The sequence below is a fragment of the Pithys albifrons genome, chromosome 18, assembly GCF_047495875.1.
Source record: "Pithys albifrons albifrons isolate INPA30051 chromosome 18, PitAlb_v1, whole genome shotgun sequence".
Classification (NCBI taxonomy): Eukaryota; Metazoa; Chordata; class Aves; order Passeriformes; family Thamnophilidae; genus Pithys; species Pithys albifrons.
In genome coordinates, this window is record NC_092475.1 from 9,223,699 (window position 1) to 9,249,606 (window position 25,908).

The 25,908-nt window shown below is 47.5% G+C and overlaps 3 protein-coding genes across 5 annotated transcripts in view; 1 reads left to right on the plus strand and 2 right to left on the minus strand.

The window, feature by feature from the left end:
• JPH2 (junctophilin 2) overlaps positions 1 to 9,470 on the minus strand; it is a 31,350-nt gene extending 21,880 nt beyond the window's left edge. Inside the window, exons 1-2 of the mRNA XM_071573117.1 lie at positions 8,766 to 9,470; positions 1,104 to 1,887 (exon numbers count right to left, since the gene is read on the minus strand). Coding sequence (XP_071429218.1) covers positions 1,104 to 1,887; positions 8,766 to 9,144 — 1,163 coding nt within the window. The 5' untranslated portion in view covers positions 9,145 to 9,470. The remainder of the gene's footprint in view (positions 1 to 1,103; positions 1,888 to 8,765) is intronic.
• A 2,938-nt stretch (positions 9,471 to 12,408) lies between these two features.
• Positions 12,409 to 20,389, minus strand: OSER1 (oxidative stress responsive serine rich 1). Of its 2 annotated transcripts, none has more exons than XM_071572949.1 (4): positions 20,305 to 20,345; positions 16,450 to 16,563; positions 14,569 to 14,682; positions 12,409 to 13,861 (listed from the first exon to the last, which is right to left on the minus strand). In XM_071572949.1, exons 2-4 carry the CDS (start codon positions 16,527 to 16,529, stop codon positions 13,171 to 13,173), a joined length of 885 nt encoding a protein of 294 aa, XP_071429050.1. In that variant the 5' UTR covers positions 16,530 to 16,563; positions 20,305 to 20,345; the 3' UTR covers positions 12,409 to 13,170. The 2 variants fall into 2 exon arrangements, with proteins under 2 accessions (XP_071429050.1, XP_071429049.1); XM_071572948.1 differs by having other exon boundaries at positions 12,410 to 13,861; positions 16,450 to 16,566; positions 20,305 to 20,389.
• LOC139680396 (oxidative stress-responsive serine-rich protein 1-like) lies at positions 20,385 to 25,074 on the plus strand. Of its 2 annotated transcripts, none has more exons than XM_071572950.1 (4): positions 20,385 to 20,465; positions 21,187 to 21,307; positions 22,765 to 22,875; positions 23,489 to 25,074. In XM_071572950.1, exons 2-4 carry the CDS (start codon positions 21,231 to 21,233, stop codon positions 24,171 to 24,173), a joined length of 873 nt encoding a protein of 290 aa, XP_071429051.1. In that variant the 5' UTR covers positions 20,385 to 20,465; positions 21,187 to 21,230; the 3' UTR covers positions 24,174 to 25,074. The 2 variants fall into 2 exon arrangements, with proteins under 2 accessions (XP_071429051.1, XP_071429052.1); XM_071572951.1 differs by having other exon boundaries at positions 20,412 to 20,495.
• The last annotated feature ends 834 nt before the right edge of the window (positions 25,075 to 25,908 follow it).

A 25,908-nucleotide genomic window follows, 5' to 3' on the forward strand; every position in this document is an offset into this window, starting at 1 on the left:
TTTTCCTGGGCACAGCAAAGCTGGTGTTGGGCTGAGCCTGCCCTGTCAGAAGGATCCAGCAGGTCCCACATTGCCCTAGCCTGTTATTTTTACCATAGCTAGCCCTGCACGGAGCTTCACTTGCAATCCTGCTGGGTCTTCTCTACCAGTCTCTGAGGAACTGTTTTGCTAAAAAACTCATGCTGCCCACAAAACTTCAGAGCAGAAACAGCGGCTGGGAGAATAAAACCGGGGCTTCTCAGAGGGGAGGGATGAGGTTTGGGAATAGATGTCCCCCTCGCTTATCCCCCCTCTCTGCTTGATAATGAAGTAAATGACAATTAAACAGAAATTAAAAGAAGTGAGACAGGACAGACGTGGATTCACAGCCACTGCCCAGCAGCTGAGCAAAGCCTGTGCAGGGTGAAGTTTTGATGTAGAGACCAGATGAAACCCCAAGGACTGTTACAACAAAATTTTCCCAAGGAAGAGGAGAGAAACGAAGGCTCCAATCCAGCCTCCTAGATCTCTGGTCTCTGCCAGCTTGGCTCTGAGACTGGCAGGAATCCTGCAGGAGGTGGAGTGTGCTGCCAGCACAGCTTGGACACAGGCAGGGATGCAAGCTGGAGACAGAGAATTTCCCCTGCCCTTCCTAGGCAGACCCTGGATCCACTCTTATTTCCTCCCTCCTCCATCCCAGGAGGGACAGTGGAGTAGTTAAACTGAGCTGCTAAAATTAAGTGACAACCCTAATGCATCCCACAGAGCCATACCAGGGGCTGTGCTGTGCTCTGTTGCAGCCCCAGTTTGTCTGGGACACGTCTTGCTGCTCATGAGCATGCTGGATTTACCACCATCAAACCCCACTACTTCTCATGCTACCCCATCAATGCCCAGCAGCTCTGGCAGCCTGGCACAGCAGCAGGGTGCTCCCCATCCCACACCAGCTCATGCTCCTCATCCTGCTGAGCATCAGGGCTGATGCCAGTCCCTGATGACCAGCAGCTCCCTCACGGACCAGGACTGCAGGGGGACAGGAGAGGGGGTGAGAAAAAGGACAGGTCCTGAACATGTGAGATGGAGATCACCACAGGGACCTGCACACTGGAGCTCCAAGCACTCACCTGGATGCTGCAATCTCTGATTTCTGCCGGGCAATGGCCGCGGCCCTCTGAGCCCCCTCCACACTCCTGTCCACCTTCTGCCGGATCTTGGCACTCTTGAGGGGTATCACACGCTTCTTCATTCCCTTGATGAGGACATTGTGGCGGTACTTGCCCTCCTCCTTCTTGCCATCAGGCAGTGTGGTGCAGCCATAGCCGTGCCGCAGGTTGTCCAGCCACTCACCCTCATACTTCAGCCCACTGGAGCGCTCGCTGACGCCAAAGCCGGCACGCTTGTCATTCTTCCATTCACCCATGTAGGTCTCTGTCGTGGTGGCGTCGATGTCGGATTCAAAGGGGGTGTATTCCTCACCCTCAGCGCCCTCGCCCAGGCTGACAGTGGATGTGGCATCGCTGGCAGCTGAGCTGATCCCGCTCTCACTCTTGAGAAAGCTGACACGGCTCTTCTGGCTGGCCAGGGACGACTTGGACTCCGACTTCTTCAGCTTCCCCAGCAAGGAACCCCTTCGGAAGAGCCCCCCTTTCTTAGGCTTGCCGGCCTCTGCATCTGCGTAGAGGCTGAGGGCAAAGCCGCCGCGGGTGATGGTGGGTGAGAGGGGCAGGCTCTCGGGGTTGGCAGCAGGGGAGTCTTGCTGGGGCAGGGTGCCATTGCTGTGCTCGCTGCGCAGGGAGGACAGGGAGGTTCGCAGCGGGGAGCGGACCACAGAGGCCATGCCATAGGGCACGCTCTGCCGCACGCCATAGCCGTGCCGCATGCCATTGGTGAACTGGCCCTGGTATGTGCCTGTGGGAGAGAAGAGGGATGGGGTGAACAAGAAGCTTGGACATGGGAGAGCCAGCAAAGGAAGGTGGGCTGTGGGGTAGCACTGACCTAGTGCAGAGGTACCCACCCCAACTTCGCTGGTGCTCACCCACACGCAAAAGCATCAGTCCCTGCGGAGCAGAGAGCAGAGGACACTAGTCCAAGAGCCTCTGATGGCAGGTGACAGCTCATTGGAAAGGGGCTGGAGCATCAGGCAACACTGGTGCAAACCCAAAGCAACTTCCTATATGGGATTTGCATCCAGAGCAGGGAGCAGGAGGCAGCCCTGTGGGGTAGAGTTTGGACTGTGCAGAGGGTGGCTCCAGTGTGAGCTGCAGTGACACATCTCTCCTGGGTTTGGTGACAGCCCCTTTCAGCCTGTTCTGTAGTCTGTCACTTGCAGGCTACCAAGACCAGCTCTAGAACCCCAAGTCAAGTTCCTGGCCATAGTGATCCCATGAGTCCACTGGCTGCCCTGGTACCTGCCACCACATCTGTTTGGCCCAGACATACAGCTTCTCTGAGTTCCCAAGACCAAGGTTTGTGCCACACTGCATGAAGCAAGAGAGGGGCAAAGAGGGGAGGAGTAAAGCAAATCTATGTGGGGTTTCTCCAGCTCTGCCCCAAACCCAATCACTCTACCATACTCCTTCAGACCCAGCTCAAGAGGGCAGATGGTGTCATATGGATCACCATGGAATGGGGCACCTCACCCCAGAACAGCACCCTGCAGGACAAGGGCTGCCAGCAGCTCCCTCAACCTGAGGCACAGATGGAGGGTGACAGAGGAGCACAAATGCCTTTGGAAAGGCCACTCTACTCCTTTACTCTCTTAGACACTTCTTTCATGCAAGTGAAGGGTCAGCAATGCTGGGAACATTTTCACAGACATCTGTCTTAAACTTCATTTGCATTAAACAGTCACCTACCAAAAGGCACATTATTTGGGGAGAGTAGGCACTCCCAGGGTGCTGGGGACACTCATGGAAGGCCATGACCCCTCTTCAACCCATTCATGTTCCCCCTCAGAAACCCTTACTGAGCCCAGGGATAACCCTGCTCTCCAAAGAGCAAATCCAGTTCCTTCTTTGGTGATTCTGGGAGTGCATATTTTACAGTCTCCCAGGCCACTTCTGCAGCATAATCTCTCCTCCCAAGCTTCAGGTTTCGTTGAAATCCTCTTTGGACTCGCCTATGGAGTGTTAACTTACAGTGCTGAGGGCCAGGAAAGACAAGAAGTGCCCAAGCAGGCAGCAGCTGCTGCCCTGAGAGAGTCACCCCCCACCAGCCCCTGCTGACCCCATGGCACATGTGATTTTGGGCTCCCTGCAAACAGTTGGTCTCACCTACAAAAAAAAAGTAGAGGCTCAGGTAGTGCAGAGTGTCTGCAGACTGCAGCCAGCCATGGGGAGCCATCTGCCAGAGCAAGGGGCCATTGCCCAGTTTCCTGGCAGAGCCTGAAGCTGTGTTAGGGAAAAATAAGATGGGCAGCATGGGTTTGGGCATGAGCCAGGAGCCAAGAACCATCACTGGTGATGCCCAGGCACCTGGGCATGTTACTCGCTGTGCTCCTAAATCCCTCTGCATAAAATGATGAGTCTTCCTAGTGCAAAATGAAGTTACAGAGACCCCCATCCTGCCCCCACTGAGCGTTCATGAGGTCAGTGCTCCATCCCACCCAACCAGCCAGTGAGTAGGGCTGACACATGATTGGGGTGACATTGGAGACCTTCTCCTTGGATAGGAACAACCTCACACATGTCAGGCTGCAGCTGATAGTGCCACCATGTTAATTCCCAGGAAAACGAATCCTGGAAGAGTCTTGCAGGTTTAGGGGTACTCAGCTGCTCCTCAGGAGCCAGATTGGAGCAGCCACTGTGCTCCAGCAAGTCCCTGGCTCACTCTGTCCCCCTGAACAGCATTGGAGCCACCTGGATGGGAAAAGCCACATGGCACAGTGGGTCTTCAAGGAGCAGAGATTGGGGTGCCACTTCCTGGGATATATGTGCCAACCCTTAACATGGGATTCAACACCAGCTCTGCAGGCTTGTCTCTGCTGCCTGATTTCAGCCTGTATAGCACAAGCAACATCATCCCTGTGGCACGTGGTGTGACCAAACCTGCCAACCCTGCCTGGCTGAATGGAGGGCACCAGCACACAGTGCTGCCCACGGCTGCCCAGCCAAGGCAGGGGCAAGCAGGCACAGCTGTGTCCTCATCATGCTGAAATTCCTTGCCTGGCTGAGGCTTTGTGCCAGGGCAGGGCCATAAACCACCCCTGGAGTGGAGCCAGAGGCTGCTGGGAGCGGCTGGAGGCGCTGGCGGCCGTGCATCAGGGCACGCAAGGTTTGAGCAAAGCCAAGCCCTGGCTCGCCAACACGTCCCAGTGCAGCCAGTTCAAAAGACAATGGGCTGTGCAAAACCTTTCTGCAGCAGGGCTGCATGTCCCTAAGCCACTGCCACCCCTCCAATATCAAAAGAGCCTGGGCAAGGGGCGAGAGGCAGGACATGGGGCTGTCAGCCTGGCAGTCATGAGCTCACACGTGTCTGAGGTTCTGCGAAATGTAAATAAAAAGCAGTAGATATGAAACAAATAAATCTCTGTTTAGAATGAAAATGGGACAGAACCAACTTCCCTGACTCCCAGGCCCTCGTGATTCATGAGGGCAGCGGGACAGAGACACCTCAGTGCATCAGGGTGTGGTTAAAGGGGGACAGAATCCCAATAAACCTTTATTGCCTGCATTTTTACTTGTCATAATGACAAAAACCTCTGCAACCCACAGGGATGTGATTCAGCACCTCTGCGCATACCCAAGCAAAGCAGGGGATACTGCCTGGGTACCTTCACAGCACAGGAAGGATTCAATTGTGGGACTGATGGAATTGGTATCCCCACAGCCTTCCCCTTCAAACGCACTGATAGGGTTGGAGCACCCTCTGCTTCACCCCAGCAGCAGGACAGGATGGTGCATGGCTGCACCAAAGGCAAAAGCTTCAGTTCCTTGTGCCAAATGCCAAATGGCAGCAAGAGCCCATCACCAGCAGCATCACACCTCCCCTTCTCAGCCTGTTGCAAGACTCTCATATAATTAGTCAGGAAGGTAACTAATAAAATCAACCAGGTAAATGATACAAACAGCTGAAATTGAATCACTGCCCTACAGTCCCTTGCTGTCACCCAGATATTACGATGACAGATGAATTAGAACTCAGTGTAAATGGCCAGGTACATTAAAACAATACACAGCACCACATGCCAGATGGGCCAGCAAAATCTGAGTGCTGCTTTTTGGTGTCAACCATACTAACTGATGGGTTCCTCTGGAAAAGAAAGGCAGGAAAAAAACCCATAGAGGAGTAAAAAAAAAATCACTCTTTTCATTCATGGGTCACATGCAGCCAGGCAGGAGCTTCTCTATAGAGGCAGCAGACACAAGCCAGCACCATCCTGGCTCTCCAGAGCCCTTTCCTCCTTTCCCAGCTGCAGTCCCATAGATGCTGCTCCTTCTGTGCCAGTCCAGGCCCCTTCCCACCACACCTTCCCTGCCACAGGCACTTGAGAAGTTGTGCTGCTCTGTATCACCTATTTCATCTCCCCAGTAAAACACATTTCTGCATTTCTCTTCCCCTTTTCTGTGGTCTTGTGATCACTGACTGGTCTAATTGTTTCCTCATGGTTAATTGACACTGCTGTTTTCCCTAGCACCCTAGAGAACAAATTGCAGCATCAAAAATAAGTTGGTTTTAGGCTGCTTTGATTGCAAGTGAGTGTTTTGACCCATACAGATACATAAGCAGTTACTCATACAGCAAAGAAAAGCTTTGGGCTGAATCCTGGGTATGCAGCACAATTTGACAAGAGCAGTGAGATTTCTTTCTGCAGTAAGACTTGACTGGTTCTGATTCGCAAGTAAAACACACAGAAATACACAAAAAATGAGGCCTTCCTTACAGCACAGACAAAACTCACCACTGGAAACAAAACAACTAGGTGTTTACTCATTGTTTATGTTGCAAAATGATGAATTCCTTAATTCTGTGCCTTTCACAACCCCACTCACCATCCACTTCAGCTCAAGCATCCTAGTCCTGTAAAGGGCTCTGACCTCTTCCCTGGTGACAGCAGCAGACTCAAGTATATTCAGCTTGGATACTCAAAGAAATATGTCATAGTGTCACTGCCTCTGCCCAGCCACACCAGGAACTCTGAACCTCTTGGCTGATTTCAATCAGTGTTACAGAAGCCTCCTTTAAACCATCAGTATCCCATAGCTGTCACAAAAATGGGTCTTTGGTAGCAGAGAGAAAAAGTGAATGACCCACGCAGTGGGCTAAACTGTACCATGACTCTGCTTCTTATTAGACACTAAAAATCGTATGGAATTTCACAAAGCTTTACTCCAGATATGGGCTTTATTTAGCCACCAATCTTGGCCAGACACAAGACTTAAACACAGACAACCCTATTAAGTATATTTTAAGCGTATTTTGAAGTATAGATTTTTTATATGTCTCTCTCTATATATAGTGTGTATATAAAAAGTTAAAGTCTATTTTAAACCATTTTAAACCATCAGAATCAGGCTAAATTTCCCTGAAATCTGCACACAGCCTAACCATGACCTGAAGTTTCTGATGGCCTGGCAAGAGCTGCATATTCCCAGAGCCCTCTTCCTCATGTGGCTGGCTTCCAAGGGCCTTGGGAATTGTGTCCCCTATTTGAGAGATGGCACATTTCCAAAGCCTTTCCAGATGTGTATCTTGGCAATTCCAAATTCAAATATTAACAGGTCGCATTAGCAGCCCGGCCACATCTGGATCTTGCAGGTGGTTACTGTGCACAGGTGAGGAGAAAAAACAGAAAAAGCTCGGTAAGACCATTACACTCCCATCCTGCAGATGTGATGCTGGATGCTGATCCTCATCCTGGCTTTGGATGCAGCTTTCTACATGTTCCTGTTCCATCAGAGAAGCTCATGTGGTGAATGAACAGCTCAGACCAGCCAGGATGTGACAGTCCAAAGCAAGAAGCAGCTGCTGGGCAGCACAGCACAGCCCTCATAAGCCCTGGGATGCTCAGCTCAGCGCTGCCCAGGGTGGCTCTGGCAGGGCACATCTTCACGGATCAGGACCTAACTGCCAGCCTCAGGTGGCACCAGGGATCATGCAGCTGGCACGTTCTTGGGTGTGGGACAACACCCCCAGGAGCACTGTGCTGACAGAGACAGTATATTATATATCCTTACAGGAGAAAACATTGACTCATCTTTCCCACTCTTCTGTCCCAAGCTTTCAGTCTAAGATCTGAACAAATTCTTACTCTATATCAAGTTCTGCCTCTCAACATTCTCCCCTAGAACATTAACTGGAACTCCAGTACTCTTTCACCCTTAGAAGAACCTGCATTTCAGGATGCAGCGAGGAAGTGGCTGTGCACATTCACAGGAGACCTTGACATCTCCAGAATGGAAGTCCCAACAGCAGCTGTTGCTGACAATTACCTGATTGCTGCTCCTTACTCATCAGAGCACACCTCGCATGTCACCTACATGTCTAATGGCCTCATGTGAAGGTTCTGTGCACCGAACTCTCACTGTGGCTGTGCAACCTGCACCTGTTAAACCATCCCATGGCCACTGGACAGAGAAGGGAGAAAATTTAAGGAGTTCGAGGGATGTGGCAATTCATATCTTACCTACAACCTCCAAGGGCACAAAGAAAATGGGTCAACTTCAAGGCTGTACTCCCAGTTTTAAAGTTAGCCACAAACCCACAAAACTCATAGAGAACTATTTATGTAGAAGCATAACCCTGACAGCCAGTCTTGAATTAGTCCATTTTTCTAATGCCTAGATATGTGATGCCTTCATTCTGCACATTTATACTATTATAGCTATTTTTCTTTATAAACTAACTCCAAAGTCTGTCATAGATAAATATAGATGCAATTCTGATCCGTATTTTGAAGGGTATTTCTTTCAAATCACCCTCTTTATTTAGCCATCCTAAATGTGGCAGCCTGGAACATTACAGTGGTGAAGAGCTACAGAATTACTTGCACAGAAATGCTTGCAATGTCTCTAACCCCCAAAACTGCCACTAATGCAAGAACACAATTAGACTGAGCAATTACAGAGCACAACAAATAATCTGACTACGTGGTGCATTTGTGTAGTAGCAGGGGTTGAAAGCTTCCAAGTAATCAAAGGGATTTATTTTAGGGAAAGGCGTGTGACCACATATTCTAAACAGGTTAGATGGACTCAATCAAAACGGTTTGGCAAAGCAGATGTCCAGGCAGCCCATCAGAGGCATGCAGGCAGCGTTCAGTGCACAGGCAAAGAGTGCTACAGTGCCGTGGGTGGCTCATATCCGACGTGAGAACATTCACAACTTGCTGCCTGGTGAGTGAGTGAATGGTTCACTGGGGTCATGCACCAGCCCAGAGTTTCTGGTTTGGTTCCGCAATGAGCTGCAATAACCAGTCCCTGGGGAACCAGGAGTCACAGACTACACAAGTCAAGTTGGTTGGTGTTAAATATCGATACAGACACTCGAGAGCAGGTCCCGAGGGAGGGATGGCCGGGGCAATGCTTCTGCTGCTCCTCCGTGTCTGCAGGCAGCTATCCATGCACACTGTGCCCAACTGGGAAAATCAGGGCACACATGGCTGCACCCCAAGCTCAGCTTCCTGACTGAAGTACCCCAATGGCTCATTGTAGACCACTGTGCCTGTCTGGATCTCACTAGTGGGGGCAGGGTTAGGTGACAGCGAGGATAACACGCAACCTCTTGCTGTTGCGGGCTGGGTATCCTGCTGTTCATCCTGCTCCCAGCCTCTCTGGAGCCACCCTTACCTCCATCAGCGTATGTCTCTGTGCCATAGCCATCCTGCAGCCCGTTGTTCCAGGTACCCTCGTACTTGGCTCCGCTACTCATGCTCTGCCTCGCGCCGTACCGTCCCTTAAAGCCATGGGTCCACTCGCCTCTGTAAACCCACCGTCCTTTGGTCTCGATTCCCAGGCCGTGCCTCTTGCCTTGGGACCAGTAGCCTTCGTAAGTGTTGCCGCTGGGCCACGTGTATATGCCCACCACTTCGAAGCCGTAGTTCCAGGAGCCCGAGTACTCGCCCTGGCCCTTGGGACCGGTGCAGATGCCATGCCCGTGGGCTTTGCCCCCCTCCCAGCCCCCGCAATAGGCGCCTCCATCATCGAAATCAAACCTGCCGCCACTCATGGTGCCCTCCGGTGCCCCCCAGCCGGGCAGTGTTCCCAGGGGCAGCGCTCCGGGGCTGCCGCATCCCCGGGGGCAGCGGGCTGGGCGCCGGGAGCGGCCGCTCCTGCCTCGCCTGGCCCGGCCGAGGGGCTGGGGCACGGGAGGAAGGAGAAATTGGGAGAGAGGGAGGGGAGAAGGGCGGGCCGAGCCCCAGCCCTCCCGTCGGGGCAGCCGCTCCGCGCCGGTACCTGCCCGATGGGCACGGGCATAGGCCGCCCGGGGAGCCGCCCCCGCGGAGAAGGGAAGGGGGTCCCGAGCCCCACGAGGAAGGGAAGGGGATCCCGAGAACCACGAGGAAGGGAAGGGAAGGGGTTCCGAGGCGGCCACTCTCCCCCGCCCAGCCGCTGCCGCCCCCCCGTCCCGCTCCGCTCTCCTCCCCCGCCGGCAGAAAGGTCAGCGCTGCCCTAACAAGGCCATCGGATCCCAGGAGCTGCTCCCAAAAATAACCCCCCGGAGCCCGGCCCCCGCCTCGGGGCCCTTTTATGAAGGAGGGGTAGAGACACATCCCACCCCCCCGTCGTCCCCCGCCCCGGGCAGGGATCCAGGCGGAGAAGGCGCTGGGAAAGTAAATGTCTGCTTAAAATAGAGCCTGGGAAGGGGCCACCTCGCTCCCCCACAGGAGCCGCGTCCCGCTCCGCCGAGCCCCGCGGGATGCGGGGACGGAGCGCCCGGGACAGGTTGGTCGCAGGGGTGTGTGTAAGTGGGCAGAGTAAGAGCACAGAGCGCAGCGTACAGTACAACTCGCTCAGCCCTTCTGCTTCTTTAAAAGTGCCTTTCCCAAGCTGCTTCAGGGTAATGAAAGGAATTCACTAGCAGTCGTTTACCCTTCTCTCCCAAAATACAACAAGCTTCCCCAAATCTCCTTCCATTTAACAGCAAGCAGCATAAGTTAGACTCTCTATGTGGGGAAAAGAATGGTGAGATCGTCCCTTTGGGACAGTTGTAGAGAGAACTGGGTAGTGACAGCCCACCTTGTTACAATTCATGTCATCAAATGGTAGAGGACAAAGACAGAAACCTCTCTTCTGCCAGCATCCTTGCCCCATTCCTAAAGACACTCACAGCAAGACCATGGAGAGATGACCTTCCCCTCACTGCCCACCACGCTGAGAAGCTGCAGGAGCTGTGGGGTGCCCTCAGCAGGCTGTGCTGGGCCCTGCTCTTCCAGGGAGCTCCCAAAACCCACACCAAATTCTGGGGCAAAGCTGCCATAGACAATGGGGAGTTTCAGATTCATACAACTCGGACAACCTCCTCAGCAGCATTTCTAGGGAGAAAAGATATAGAGAAACCACACAATCTATAACTGCAAGAAAAGCTAAGTGTATAGACAGCACATAAACACAGAACATCTGCAGGCACAGGTGAGAAGGACTAAGTGCCTCCTACAAAGCTACTTACAAAAGGCTTCACTTTTATTAAGCTGCAGGAAGGAAGGAAGAAGCACTTTGGAAAGGGACTTCAAAACTACTCAGAAGTGCTGCTTGGCAGAATCAGCCCTCAAAAGTTTTTTTTTAAAAAGTCAGATTTTGAAACTGGCTCAAATTTGGAGTTCTTTTTTTCATAAATCCAAGCTCTTAGACTACTCAAGCATGTTTTCAGGGTTCTTGCAGCACGATCAAGGGCTGGAAACTCATATTTTCTCAAAGCAAAACCCGAGGGTTTAGTTCTGTGGTTTCTGGGACGACCAAAACATCTTAAAACACCTTGTAGTAGAGAAGGGAAAGCCTTAAGGCAGCAGTTGCAGCCAGCCATGGTGTTCTAGCACTTAGGAGCCCAGAGCTGTCATAACGGTCCTAAAAGGCTGCCAAGTTCAGGACCACGTAATTATTTACATAGTAACTTTGCCTAATTACATAGCACAGTAATGAACTGATTGCACACTTTAATGTTTAAACACTTCATTTAATGTTTGTTTAAACATCAATAGCTTATGCAGATAATGGCATTTAAAGAGCTTTTGTTGACCACCAACAAACCCACACAAACTTCAAAAAGCACTAACAGTGTGTGTGGACTGGGGAACCACACAGAGCTGGTCTTATTTCTTCATTTTGGCAGAAAAACTCACATTCTTTCCTTAAGACTGAGCCCCTGTCAGCAGCCAATCCACGCGGCCAGGACTGACCTCTAGTGGCCCAGCACTGCTCCTCTCCTTGCCCGGGCAGAACCAGTTCACATCTTTCTACTCTGTATTTTTACATTATCTCCTGGATTTCAATCCACTTTAACACAGTACTGAGCAGTGGATGGTGCAATCCTAAACCCTGCAGGCCATTGACTAATATAAGAAATGGTAAAAAGCAGCAAGGTCTTGAAAGGCATTTTCAGCCCCACAATGATGCTGTGGTTGGAATTTGCATTTGGAAACAGTAAAGAATAATTGTTTGAGAAACAAAGTCACTTTGCAGCCCAGTGTTGCAGACAATAGTTATCAAATAACTGCCTTGAATTCAGAACACGGGTGGCAGAAGTCTAACTAATGAAGAGCAGGGAATAGGGAAGGAGATGTGGGACCCATGTACATTCTGCAAGGGGTAGATGACACTTCAGAACTGGCAAAACAGGTAAATTTACATGGCCACTTGTTCTAAGATACCAGGTACTGCCAGAGAAATTACGAAAAAAGACCAAGGAACACTAAAGAATTTTGAAGGAAGGGAAGTGTTTGTCTCCATTTCTTCTCCAGACCTTGCAGGTCAGAAAAGTTCAGGTACTGCAAAAAGTGAAGACAAACCAAACACAACCCTTCCCTCCCTCAACAAATTATTTGATGGATGCTCCTTTGCTAAAGACTTACAGAGGAGACACTGTGCTGATGCACACTACAGATAGCAAGCTGCTTGTTTGTAAAGTAGTAAATTCCAGGCAGAATGCAGAGCTGGACAAGGCAGCTAAAATGACAATGGTTTAGTAAAAAGACTGGAGTGGAGGAGAAAGAAAACACAGTACTTGAGATTTCCCTGCAACTGACAACTGTTCACTCAAGTCTATGTGTCTTAATATTTGAAGGGTTATACTTGGTGTTATAAAGCAGGCTGGAAAAGAAGCTAAAAAAACTCCAACCACAGAGTGTGTGAATTAAGACCACTGAAGTGAGCAAATGCTGGTTTGGTTTTCATAAAAACTGCACTGAACAGAGCCCATAGACTCACTTTTCCTTTGGTTACCTGCAGCAGCGATTCCCCTGAAGAACAGAGGGTGTTCTCTGGCTGCAGACAGAGGCCTGTTGACATTGAATAAAAGGTTTGCTTTCCACTTTCCCAGTATTTTCCACTACTCAACAGCACAGAGATCAGAAACCTCTTGAAGTGTTACTTCACCTAAGTTTCTTTTCTCAACAGGTAGCCCAGCAAGCAAATACTGCTAACCTAAGTGCATCTGGCTAGATTATCCCAGACAGGGAAGGAGGATGCCTGGTTAGCCCATCAGAAATAAAGCCTCTTTAGGCACAAAGAAACACCAGTGACTCCACTCAAGAAGAGACGACAGCATCTCCTGAATTTGCCCAGAGTGGTAACAGTAGCAAGGGGAGGGTAGAAGGTGGTCACACTCCTTTATGAAATAAAATCAGAGGCATAAGCATCCAGAAACACAACCCTAAGTGTTAAAACTGGAGGTCAAAGTGACTTCAAAGAAGCTGAATTAACACCAGGTGTTTGACAATAAGAGCTCCAATCGCCAAGCAATCTAATCTTTTCCTCCAGCAAACCAAAAAGAGGATTTTGAAAACAAAGTAGAATTTCCCTGGTTGGGTGTTTTAAGTACAGGCAGGTATGCTCTATGTACATTTACTTCCTTATCTATTCCAATCTTAAATTATAATGATGAAACTAAACTTTGTCCAGCTTAAATAATGAACATCAGCTGAGATGCAAAGAAGTGTTTTTATTACAAGCACAGTGAGCAGGGAGTGGGTTGCATTTTCACATGAGTGTCACAACAGAGTTCAACCAGCCACCCTTCAGGTGTTAGTGCTCATTGCTGTCAGGTGTACATCATTTCTGCCATGTGAGACATTTTCTTTGGAATATACAAGTAATACTCCATGTATCCCGAAAGATCTTCAATTGTCACATCATCCACAAAGGCCCTGGCTTGCTCAGAGCAAGAGCGTGGAGAACTTGAGGGAGTTCTTGATGGCAAAGGCTGGGAGTGATCCTCAGAAACTGTTCTATCAGGTGCCAGTGGGAGGGTGTTCTGCAAGCCAGAGAATTTGTACACTTCCATATCTTGCCACAGTTTACACTGACAGGCTTTATCTGCACATGCACAGGGTTTACTCATGTTCAGCTTGGACATGGACTGGAAGTCAGAAAGCTCCGTAGTCTTTAGGCTTGCCTTGGGTACTGGAGAAGATGCAGCTGGAGAGTTCTCCTGTCCGTTCTCCGGCATCAAATGTGTAACAGAAACTCCCAAAGACTCAACCTCAGCTCCCTCCTGGCCGCCGTCAGGAGCAGCACTGCACTGTTCCTGTGCACAGGCCTCCTTTGGGACTGGCATCCCAAACCCACTGCTGTCGTCCTGGGCATCAGTCTGGCTCCTCTGCACTGCCTGGCTGCACGTGGAATGTGACTTTGTGCTGCAGTGGATGAACTTTGGAGGGTGAAGAATCGGAGACTTGGAACGTCTGCGACGCTGAGTTCTCACAACTCCTCTCGGAGGCTTCTTCATAGACCTGCCAGGGAAAGATGTAAAAGGCAGTGAAAAATCACTACAAGACTCATTGCTGGGTTACAAATAACACTGGACAAAAACTCTGCTCCATTTATACTGCATGCAGGAGCTTTAAGCTCAGAGTATTCTGCTATCTTGGAATTTGACTTTGTACTTCTCAAGCAGCTGTCTAAGATATAAAAGGAACACTAGAGAAATTAACCCAAAAGAGTGAGTTTTTAAGATTAGAAAATGAGTAAAGCATCTGAGACATGACAAAATAATCAATAAGAGGAGGACAAAGCACAAGAAGACAGCACAAAACTAATGATTCAAGGGCTTTTGTTTCAGATGAGCATGAAGTTCTGCACAGACACTCCAGAAATCAATTCTTTATTTTAATCTAGTTCCCAAGGCACAGTGACAGCTTCTGCAATGTCAAATGACTGTTGAAAGAGGTGCATTCATGATTGTCCCATTCAAACCCAGCAACAACGTTTAGCAACCTACAGCTGATCAGCATTTCATTTCACTTCACATAACTTTAAATAAGAATGGTAATCATACATGAACAGAAGAAGGTGGAGCTCAGTATTTCAAACAGTTCTTTAATAAAGTACATTTTGGTCTCTTGTTTAGGGGTGTACTTACTAGAAACCTTGTCTATTTAAAATTCCCTTCCAATGCATCATCATTTGAACTAGTCTGATAATCCCAAGCTTCTCTTACCCATGCCAGGTTTCCTTAGAGGCACACACAGTCTTAGGTTTGTTTTCATCTGCCACTGTTCTAATTAGTGCTCTGGGACTTGTCCCTTCACCCACAGAGAGAGAAGTGGTGGATCTGTGAAAGACAGAATAAACAGTTAACAGCCTAGATTGGTTAGCATTGTAATTAGGAAAAAACCCTCTTTGAATATTCTTTCCCAGAAAATACTGCTTCAAATCATTTAGAATATGTCTTATAATCCTGCCCACAAAGACCCAGATCAGCAGGATAAGTGTTTACACGTTGCTACCTCAAAGGTTTGTACAACACACTCTTTCACCAGATGATGCCATTCAGCACAGCCCCAAACCCCACGTGTCAATGACAAACACACACAATGGCTCAATTTCAGCTTCCCAGGACAGGGGAGGGGAAAAACACCATCACTGAAGAAACACGTCTCTTTTTCCAGAGACAAATAAGCCATTCTTTCCTAAAAATAAATGTTCTTTGGACATAAATAGACTGTTGAGCTGAAGAACACTTGAGCCTGTGTCTAGGACAACATAAGCTAAAACTCCTCATGCCACTGCAAGCTGAATCACTTGAGCAACACAGACGTGTCAGACCTTTAACATCTTCTCAAGCCAGGGGCCCTACAAGATTTACTGAATTTTCTGGTGCTATAAATTCATTCCAGGTTCCCATTTTGAAGGACTTGTAGTAAACACAAGAACAATTTTTCCACATTGTGGCTCCAGACATTACACTGGAATTCAAAGGAAAATTATTTTTCAAACCTTACATTAAATTAGTTTGTAAGCAGGCAGGATTCCCTGAAAAGTGAACTAAGTTCCCACACACGACCCTAGGATGGGGTTAAGAGAATACAAACTATTAATCAAACTAATTTCCATTTAAGGGACAGTGAACTCAGAGGAGAATATTGAGGGCCACCAGTAAAAACTCCAAAGTAACTAAGTATGCTCAGCTGAGGGGTGGGACTAGAGATACTGAGGAAATAAGAGGCAATTCACTACTAATCAGTGTATTTACTTAAAAGAAAGATAACTTTAGAAGCCCTTCCACTCCCAACCTCAGCTCTGTGGGTAAATTCCAGTTACCACCTCAGTCTTTAGGTGCTGCCTCACCCCACTTTCATTTCAGTGACTGTGTAATTGCATCATTGACAACAGCTTCCTCAGGACTACACAGGTCATGTGCAATGGTGCACATTTGTCAACAGAAAAACATAATATAGAAGCCTTTTAAAAAAAATTCAAATAAACGTGATCATCCAACAGAAGGCACATGGTGTTGTGTTCTCCTACCCAGGGCAGTGAGGGTAAGTGACACATGTTCAAGACAACACAAAAAGCATTCTTTCCCATGTAGTGATTTTGGTTATAAATAGAAAATCTGTGACAGAAATGAAAAATAGTTGTGTGGGAATCATGTACTGAATCTATTGCTCTCTTTTACTGTCATGGAAAGAAAGTTCCTCTCCTGGGAAAAGATGGGAGTTTATTCTCATGACAGGCCTTCAGAGTCATGACAACGTGGTAACTTCACCAGCAGAGTTCCAGCACTGTGGACTTGAGTTCTGGCAAACTCTGGCAGCCAAATTAGTGCCAAAAATCACTTCAATCACACCATCAGCTGCTGATGATTTTAAGTTTTGTTTCAAGCCTGTTGCAAGCTGACAGCAATCAGAAAAATTACAAGTCCTTGAGAAGTGCCATCTGCAGGTAGTGAATTTCTTTCAGTTTCTTTACTATAATGAAGGCTTTCCATGCCTAACCTTTTGCAATTACCTCATTCCCTCAAATTTCACAACCAGGGTGTTCCCTTCCAGTCCATTTGTAATATGTTAACTCTGTGCCTCCCCGTGGTGTTACTTACCCAGCTGAGTCAACTCTCAGCTTTTTGAATGCTGTCTGCAGGCTTTCCTCTTCTCCATCCTTGGCTTCTGATTTCATCATTGGGATGGCCAGAAGGTGATGAAATTACCATGTACTGCTACAGGCAGGAAAAAGAAAAACGAAAATAAAGGCCAAATCCTTTAATGTTAAAAACATTAGTTGCCCAGCAGCACCGTAAGACATGAAAATAAACTCAAAATAGCACACTGAGTACACTCAGCTGAGGTCACTCTGCTAGAACATTTCTGAAAGCTGATTCGGAACCTTTATGACACCCAAGAATGAAACAAACAGTCCCTTGTAGCTGAATTAACAATTCAAAGTAGAATTTGGTGTCAATGGTATCTTGCACATCCTTTACAGTCCAGACTTGTCTACTTGTCTCACAGTGTTACCAGAATAACTGCAGAAAAGGTGAAAGTGAGAAGAAGCTCCAACACTACAAATGGTCAACCTGTTACAACTGTTATTTCCAAATCTGGGACTTGTGTTACACATACACTTTAAAAACCCTCGAACCAACAGATTATTTTTTTAGAACAAGGTAAAGTTTTAAGCCAAACACAATTTTTTGACTTTATGTCTAAGCCCCAGCAAAAGTTACACCATCCTACCAGAACATGGTATTTTGATTGGAAACAGCCATTAAAATTTTCCAACATCAGCTCGTGAACAAGTGAGTACAACCAGCAAGCAGCTAAGCCTTGCTTTAAATAAACTAAAAAAAGAACTGATAAAAACTGGCTGATGTATTTTTTAATCTACCCTGGTGGTCATTTAATCCACCACACAGGAATTTCTAATATCTCTTAATTTGATGCTCTTCAGGCTCCCGGGAGGAGACACCAATGGCGACCCCAGGGCAAAGAATGACCAGTCCTTTTTAACATCCTCATTAATGACCTGCCAAAGCACCTTCAGCAAGTCTGCTGATGTCACCAGACTGGGGTAAGTGGCTGATACACCAGTGGGACCTCGACAGGAATGTCAGGAACTTCAAGGGGAAGCACAAAGCCCTGCCCTGGGGAAGAGGAAGCAGAAAAGGCCCTTGGGATCCTGGGGAACACCAAGATGGACACGGACCAGGAACATCCCTCCTGGCACAGGGATCAACAGTATCCTGGGCTGCATGTCCAGGGAGCTGATCCTGCCCTGTTCAGCACCAGTGAGGCCACAGCTGGAGTGTCCAGCCTGGGCTCCGTGTTCCAGGGAACACCCGGACATGCTGGAGAGGATGAGGTGAATGGACACAGAGATGAAGGGACTGGTTGTCTGAACCTCTGCAGATGTTACTCAGTCCCCTCTGTGGGCCACTGACTTGAGCTGGACTCGATGATCCTTGTGGGTCCCTTCCAACTCAGAAGAGTCTGTGATTCTGATTCTACTTATGCAGATGGAGAGGGGTAATCTCTGCTCCCTCACTCCAGCTGGAGGTGCAGCTCTCCCTGCTGCTGTTCTGGCTGCTCACCATGCTGTGATTTCACCTGGACACCCTGGATTGCTCACACACACAAGGAGATGTATCACAGCCATGATGACACACGCAGAAGGGTGATGTATCATAACAATTTCAAGGCACATGTTGGCCAGTGAGTCAGAGAGGGAGTAAACACGAGAAGAAGGAGCTTACACAGACAGTGACAACACGAATCTGAGCAAGTTACTATTTCATTTACTCTCTTGGCCAAATACTACTGCTCTGCTGAAACACATGGTCCCTACTTCAGTTTTTCCCTTGGCCTCCCTAATCATCTTTAAAATAAAAAAAGTTCAGGCTACATAATGCTTTTTAATACCAACCCTCTGTTTTATACAACCTTAGCAGGAGGATGAGGGTCAAAACTATTAAAATCACTGTACATAACTCAAAATGTAGAGTTGGAATTAGATTAAATGTTTTATCATGTTGCCCTTCATGACCAGTGACCCTCCCCCTGTACTCTGTGTTGGTGAGGCCACACCTTGAGTGTTGTGTTCAGTTCTGGGCCCCTCAGTTCAGGAAAGAGATTGAGGGGCTGGAGTGGGGCCAGAGAAGAGCAACGAGGCTGGAGAAGGTACTGGATGTGGCACTGAGTGTCCTCTTAAACACCTCCAGGGACAGAGAATCCACCATGTCTTGATCCAACCCCACTGTGATCACCAGCCCATGGCACAGAGTTGGATCAAGGGTTGGACTTGATAATCTCAGAGGTCTCTTCCAACCCAACTGAGAAGAGCAACGAGGCTGGAGAAGGGAGTGGAGCACAGGTCCTGTGGGGAGAGGCTGAGGGAGCTGGGGGTGTTTAGCCTGGAGAAGAGGAGGCTCAGAGGTGACCTCAGCACTGTCTGGAACTACCTGAAGGGAAGTTCTGGCCAGGTGGGGGTTGGTCTCTTCTCCCAGGCACTCAGCAATAGGACAAGGGGGCATGATGGGCTCAAGCTCTGCCAGGGGAAATTGAAGGTGGAGATCACAAAAAAATTCTTTGCAGAGAGAGTGCTCAGGCATTGGAATGGGCTGCCCAGAGAGGGGGTGGATTCCCCATCCCTGGAGGTTTTTAAACTGAGATTGGCCGTGGCACTGAGTGCCATGATCTGGTAAAGGGACTGGAGTTGGACCAAGGGTTGGACTTGATGATCTCGGAGGTCTTTTCCAACCCAATCCATTCTATGACCACCACAGCAAACCCTCAAAAGGCAAAATTCACTTAGATAGAACCCCACTCACTAACTGATAACAAAGCCCAAGTTTAAGCATTTCAGACACTCCAGCCACCCATCACCAATAGAAAAAAAATCAACTACTACAAAACCCAACCAAAGTTGAATGTAATGTCAAAAACCACACTGAAACTGCTGCTCTATCTCCTACAGAAATACACACCCATCTTTTCCATTTTATTTCCAGCTACTCCCCAGCATCCCTGGACCATTAACTCAGTGCAAGACAACCCACCAAGGCTCACGGGATGGGACACGACAGGAGCTCAGCCTTGGGATCATCACAAACTCCTGGGCATTCTGGGCACACAGAGCAGGGACATGGCCCGGGGGTGGCACAGGGGCCTTGGGACAAGTACTTTCAAATTGTATATTAAGAATTTAGTATTTTTTAATTTTTATATTTTTAAAGTTTTACATTTTATATAATATACATAGTATACTATATAAAACTTATCTAAAATGTTATCTTTAAAAACGTTGTATTTTTAAAATTTTATATTTCTATATTTTTAAAATTTTAAATTTTATGTAACATAATGTAGCATATAAAACTTATCTAAAATGTTATCTTTAAAAACGTTATATAGTAAAATTTTCTATTTTATATAATACACGTAATATGCTATATGAAACTTATGTAAAATTTTATCTTTAAAAACATTACATTTTTAAAATACTCTATTTTTTAGTTTACATACTACATAAAACTTATATAAAATTGTATCTTTAAAAACATTACATTTTAAAAATCCTCTATTTTTTAATTTACACACTACATAAAACTTATATAAAATGTATTTTTAAAAACATCACTTTTTAAAACTCTATATTTTTAAATTTCATATTCTTGAATTTCATTTTTTTCACTTTCGTGGGATTTAAGTTCATCTTTTTGAATTTCATGTTTTTAACCCCCCCGGTTACAAACACGCCCCCCCCAAGCCCGGTCCTGTCCCCGCGGCCTCCCCCGTTCCCCCGCACAGGCCCCGCGGGGGGGAATCGCCGTGGGGACAGAACGGCGCCCACCGGCCGCGGGGGGCCGAGACGGTGCTGGTGCCGGGGATAAGGACAAGGATGTGGATAAGGGCAGGGATAAGGATAAACACAGGGACAGAGACAGGAACGGGGCACTCACCGCCTCCCCGGGCCGGGCCCGGCGCCTCCCGCCGCCCCCCCCCACCCCGGAACTGGCGCCGCTCGCGCACGCGCGCGCCGAGAGGGGCCGGGGCGGGGCGCGCCCCCCGCGGGGGCCGTGACGTCACGTCCTGTTGTGCTGCGCGCCCCGGGAAGGCGGCGGTGAGTGGTGGCGGCACCGGGACCGCCGGGGTACGGGGCATACGTGGGGCACTGGGGCAGCCGCCACACAGCCCCGGGACACCCGAGGGGCGGCGCGGGGAGGCCCCGGGGCAGGTGGCGCGGCGGCCGCGGCGCTGAGGGGGCTGCGAGGCCCGTACGGGTCTGGCCTCGCTGCCACGGGCTGGGGCTCTGGGGGTGTCGCGGCGGGCAGTGCCAGCCCGCCCCCTCTCCGCTGCCCATGGAAAAGGGGTTGGGAGGATCCCCCCGATGTGTGCAGGATTGGAGGGTGGGCGCAGGGCACACACCGGAACGCAGGAGGTGCTGCCTGAGCGTGAGGAAACTTGGTGAGGGCGGCTGAACGCAGGGAAGCTCTGGAGTCCCCCCTCCTTGGGGCTATTCAGAAGCCACCTGGGCAGCCGGGTCGGGGTGTGGGCCCCCAGCCTGAGTCATTCTGTGGCTCTGTTCCTTCTGAGGCTCTGCTGCCCGTGTGGTGCTCAAAGTTACATGGGTTGACAGGATTCAAAGACACAGTGTTATTTTTCACCTAGGTTTTGTCTGCTCTGAGAAAGAGTTTGGGGCTGACACTGAAAAGCCCAGGGCAGGTCTGATCAGAAAGCAGTGATGTTGCCCACAGAATGAGCACCTGTTGCAGGGTTTGTCAGTTTTGTACAGACCACGTGTGTTCAGACCTCAGCATCAAATCCCAGTTTCTGTATTTCAGTTTATTCTATATGCCACGGTTGGTTCCCCACTGAGAGGACATCAATGGAGTTGGAACCTAAAGATGAAGAGGAAGAGAGTCTACAAACGGCATTCAAAAAGCTGAGAGTGGATGCAGCAGGGTAAGTGAGTGACAAAAAAGGCCATGTAATTTGTCAGGTTTTTGTTACTTGTTTCTGTTTGTTTGCTATTATTTTGCATTTCAAAAACACAGAGTAATTTGGTGAAGGTTTCTTTGCTGTTCAAGGGAAGACAACTGCATGACTTCAGATGAAATGTAGCCTTGTAACTGTCTAAGAGGCAAAGCAGCACTTTATTACAGGCTAATTTTGACACAATATCCAACTGAAATTACACAGTGACTTTATGGAAATAAGAAATGACTCACCCAAAGCAGTGAACCCTCTCTTTAACTGGTAGCTGTAGTCCCCTGGTGTGATACAGAGCTTTGTTATGCTTTCAGGGGATTTTGTGGAGTAAAATGCAGATAGTCCTATATTAAAAACTTGTTCCATAACACACTGGGTGTGCTGATAACTGTAGGATAAGATTTTCCTTAAAAGTAGGCGCTAATAAATGCAGTCTAACACTCTGTGAGGCAGTTCACTTGGAAGTATTTCAGGAATTCACAGACACAAGGGAAAGCTTTGTCCTGACATTATTACCTTGTGAATTAGTCTCCACAACCATCAGTACTGTGAAATCAGGACTTCCTCTGCATGTGAAAGGGCACTTTGCTTTGCTACTCATTTCCTCTACTTCAGGAGGTCTTCTGAGAAGTGTGGAAATTAATAGCTGTTCTCTAACAAGGAACTGTGCTTGTTAAACACACCACTCCTGATGTAGTACCAATGGCAGACTGTGTGGGATTCTGGTTGACTCCTGATATCTTCTTAGGCATGAAAAGATCTTGTTTTGCAGGCATGTGTTTTGAACTGCTAAAGTCTTGTGACTCATCCCTTAAGATCAACTTTGCTAGAATTTCAGCCCTATTTCTTACTATTTCCTATCTTGTGTTCCACATCATACCTGCAGCCATCATAAATACAGATCCATATAATGAAGCATTTATGTTTGTCGTCCAAACCTCCAGGGCCAGATGTTTTTTTCATTCCATGTTTATCTGGGAAATTTAATGATAAATGAATCAGTAATCTGTCCTTGTCTGTTGTACCTCATCTCCTTCTGCACTGACTCCCCCTCAGCCTGCAGCTCCAAGTTCCTGACTTTGCATTTCAGATGAGTGGGAGTCTAACGACTGTTGTCTGACAAGAACGTTTGGAACCTGAGTTTACATTCCTTGAATGTGTCATTTTGGTACAAATAGGGCATGACATCAACCTCTGGGCATTTTGGCTGCCTTTCATTTCATCTCACCTATCTTTAGCCTCTTGACTGAGGCCAGTATAGTAAAAAACCTTGGATAAATCTCTGTAATGCCCTGTTCCTACCACAGAGGAAGTTAAAGCTCCAAATTTGACTGTGTCAGCTGAGCATCCAGAGCGAACAGGCTGAATCGGGACCTCTGGAGTTTTATGTTCAGGCATTTCTGTGACGTGGCATTTCCCTTCTTCCCCAGATGTATTGCAGCTCTGTCCGTGGGCGACGGGACGATTCTCAGAACAACAACAAGAGCAGCCATGGATGGAGCCAAGCAACAGACTGTCTGTTCCAAGGAAGCATGGCATGGGTAAAACATGAGACATGTAACAGCTGCAGGCTGCTTACACTGCGAGTTGTTAATTAGTTGCTTCAACACATCTCTCTGTTACAAATTTTTTTCATAAATGGTATGATATTGTTAAGGGGATCTCATCAAAGACTTTAGAAACAATACTGCTGCTTCTCTTAGGTTTCCGAAAACTTCCTTTTCCACTGATTTCCTCAGTAGTCGTTTTCTTCAAGTCTTAAAGCTTTGCAACCCCCTCTCACCTCGTTCTCAGGTTGTTTTATATCTCTATTGAAGTACCTGGGTATTCAGTGTGATTCTGCCAGCAGCTCCAGCTGATACAGATTCTGCACTACATTTCAGTTTGGGATGGCAAACTATCATTTGCTGCACACGGAAGATTTTAGGGGAAATGCTGTGAATAAGGGCTGTTTATACATGTCTTTCTTTTGGGGGAGCCCATATTTCTTCAGAGTCCTCCACTGCTCCTGTCAGAGATTGTAAGTGACCAGTAACCTGGTTTTTCTAAGCAGAAAAAAATCTTATAAAGCATTTTTAGCCAGACTTTAGAGCTTATTGAGCCATGGTGTCAATTGTGGAGTTACCTACTTGCTCACCTGTTGTAACCCTGCAGGTGTGTGAGGAAGCCCTCCCGAGGATCCGCCAGAGTCCCGCGTCGCCGCCGCTCCAAATCTCCGGTCCTGCATCCTCCCAAGTTCACCTATTGCAACATGAAAGCCAACAACCAGCTGAAACACCAACCCCAGGCAGACACATCGAAAGGTGTCATCGGCTCAGAGGTTTTTGTCACAGCAGAACACGGTACGAAGGACAGGCAGGATTCTCCCCTTGAGGCCAGTGACGACAGAACTGAACCGCTGGAAGGTTTCACCGCCCAAGAGCCTTTGGAGAAGTTGAGAGAGAATTGCCCTGCTCTGCCCTCATCCTTTGAAACCAGCTTGCATTCTAGCCAACCCTCAGATTTCCAGTCCTTATCCATGCTTAGCAACGACAAGCAGTGCCCTTGTACGGACAAGAAGTGCCAGTGCAAGCAGTGGAGAACCATGGAAGTGTATTCCTTTTCCGGCCTGCGGAGCGTCCTGTCGGAGTGCGAGAAGGCAGTGCTGGGAGTCCATGCCCACTCTCTCCAGAACAGATCCCCTTGTGGGACAGCCTCATCAAGCTCTCCCAGGTCTTGTTCTGAGCAAGCTCGAGCCTTTGTGGATGACGTGACAATTGAAGATCTTTCAGGATACATGGAATACTACTTATATATTCCCAAGAAAATGTCTCACATGGCAGAGATGATGTATACTTGACTGTAAGCAATAGAGAATCCTGAAACAGAGTTTGTTACAATGGTTGGGTTAATTGCCTTGTCAGTGCCATGTTTTCACTGTTGTGTGTTTGATTAAATGTTTCTTTGCCTCACACAGTTTAGTTTTCTAATAAAATAAAATATTAAATATAATTTCTGAGCTTAGTTCTAAAAAGAATGCACTAAAGTCTCTGAATACCTTAACAAAAGCACTCTAGATCAAAGGAGCTCTGTTTGGTTTTCAGTTTGTGCTGTGGATATTGAAGCTCTGTATGCTGTTTTCCCTATGTTTTGAAGAAAAAAACCAAAAAACCTTTAGAGTTTTTTTTCTGAAATTTTGCAGTGTTTGAAAGGTTCATTCTTAATGTGTCCCAGTGCTTAAAGAGAAGTTTCACAGCTACAGCTCTATCCTCCTCATCCTGCTCTAGAGAGAAGAAGGAGAAGTCATTCAGCATTTTGGATAGGATGAATCCCCTTGAACAGTAGCTGGCTCCTTTTTATTTGGATCAAATTGTGAATGCTTCTTTCTCACAAATTTTTTGGGGGGTTCAGAACATGCAGGTGTGTGCTTGGACCCTCCCACAGCCTAACGTGCTCACTCTTAAGCAGTTCTATTTTTCTGCAGATAAGTGAAGCTCTTAGAAGTAAAAATATATTTTGTTATTTGTGCTTTACAGATTGAATAATTTAGGGGGAGAGTGGAGCAGGCTAACAGATTTTTTGGGCTGTGCTGCCTCAGAAGTGGAGATGGTGGAACCATCAGATTATTTCTGAGCACGTCTGATACACAAAGCAGTGTGAAAATAGGGTGAACAAGAAGTGTGTATCATCCTGGCTTTGTGCTGTAGAGCTTTGACATTCCTGCTGGTTGAAAATGCTGCAATAAAACACTTTGTTGCTGAGACTTGCATTAATAAATGTTTGTCAAAACCCAGCAAATTAAAGAGTGAATAATTTGACTTACACTCATCTCACATTGAGACCCTTTAAAAAAAACCAAAATAACAAAACTACTTTGTGTCAGCTGTACATGCTCAACAACCCTGTCTGAGTAAAGTGCTGTGATGTTTACATGCTTAAAAATGAGTAGTCAGCAAGCCAAGGAGTCAGTTGTGTAAAAATAGATGATAGCAGATGTGGACAGTTGGCCTTGTGTTCTCTGCTGGAGAAGGCTCAGACATTGTAGATGATAATCACTGCCCATAGATTTTGTTCTAACCATCCCTAAAATTTACACTACACCTCCAGGAAGTTCAGATTTAAACTTCAAAAATAAAACTGTTATTTTGCTCTTAGTTTCATGTAGTTGTTTAGCATGTACTATTTGCTCTTACTCAAATTAAATTTAACTGATTTCTTAATTTTTTCAGGACAGTACTTTACTGTCTCCTTCATTTCCCTCTTTCAGCACTATCTTGGAATACTCACACACACACTTTGGTTTTTTTCTAGTTTCCCTTCTTTATCCTTACAGAAAATCTGCTAAAATATGTACTTGGCTTTTAAACACAAATATTTAGTAGTAGTTGTCTTTGCTGCTGCTGTTTTTCAAAGAGTGTTTCTGCTTCAGGAGAGGGTGTCTGCTCCTATTCATGTTTTTGTTCTGTGCCCTCTTTAAAACCACTGGAAAGTATTGTTGCCACACACAGGGTTTCTCTGCTTTAGACTGTAACAGTTTCCCAGCCTCTTGGTGAGCATATCCCAGAGAGTGTGTGTGTGAACTGGGGCAGAGCTCT

Coding starts and splice junctions, on each gene's coding strand:
- OSER1 (XM_071572949.1), bottom strand. CDS start 16,529: ATGATGAAATCAGAAGCCAAGGATGGAGAAGAGGAAAGCCTGCAGACA. Junction 14,683..16,449: donor CTGAGAGTTGACTCAGCTGG/GTAAGTAACACC, acceptor TGTCTTTCACAG/ATCCACCACTTCTCTCTCTG. Junction 13,862..14,568: donor TCTAAGGAAACCTGGCATGG/GTAAGAGAAGCT, acceptor TTTCCCTGGCAG/GTCTATGAAGAAGCCTCCGA.
- LOC139680396 (XM_071572950.1), top strand. CDS start 21,231: ATGGAGTTGGAACCTAAAGATGAAGAGGAAGAGAGTCTACAAACGGCA. Junction 21,308..22,764: donor CTGAGAGTGGATGCAGCAGG/GTAAGTGAGTGA, acceptor CTTCTTCCCCAG/ATGTATTGCAGCTCTGTCCG. Junction 22,876..23,488: donor TCCAAGGAAGCATGGCATGG/GTAAAACATGAG, acceptor GTAACCCTGCAG/GTGTGTGAGGAAGCCCTCCC.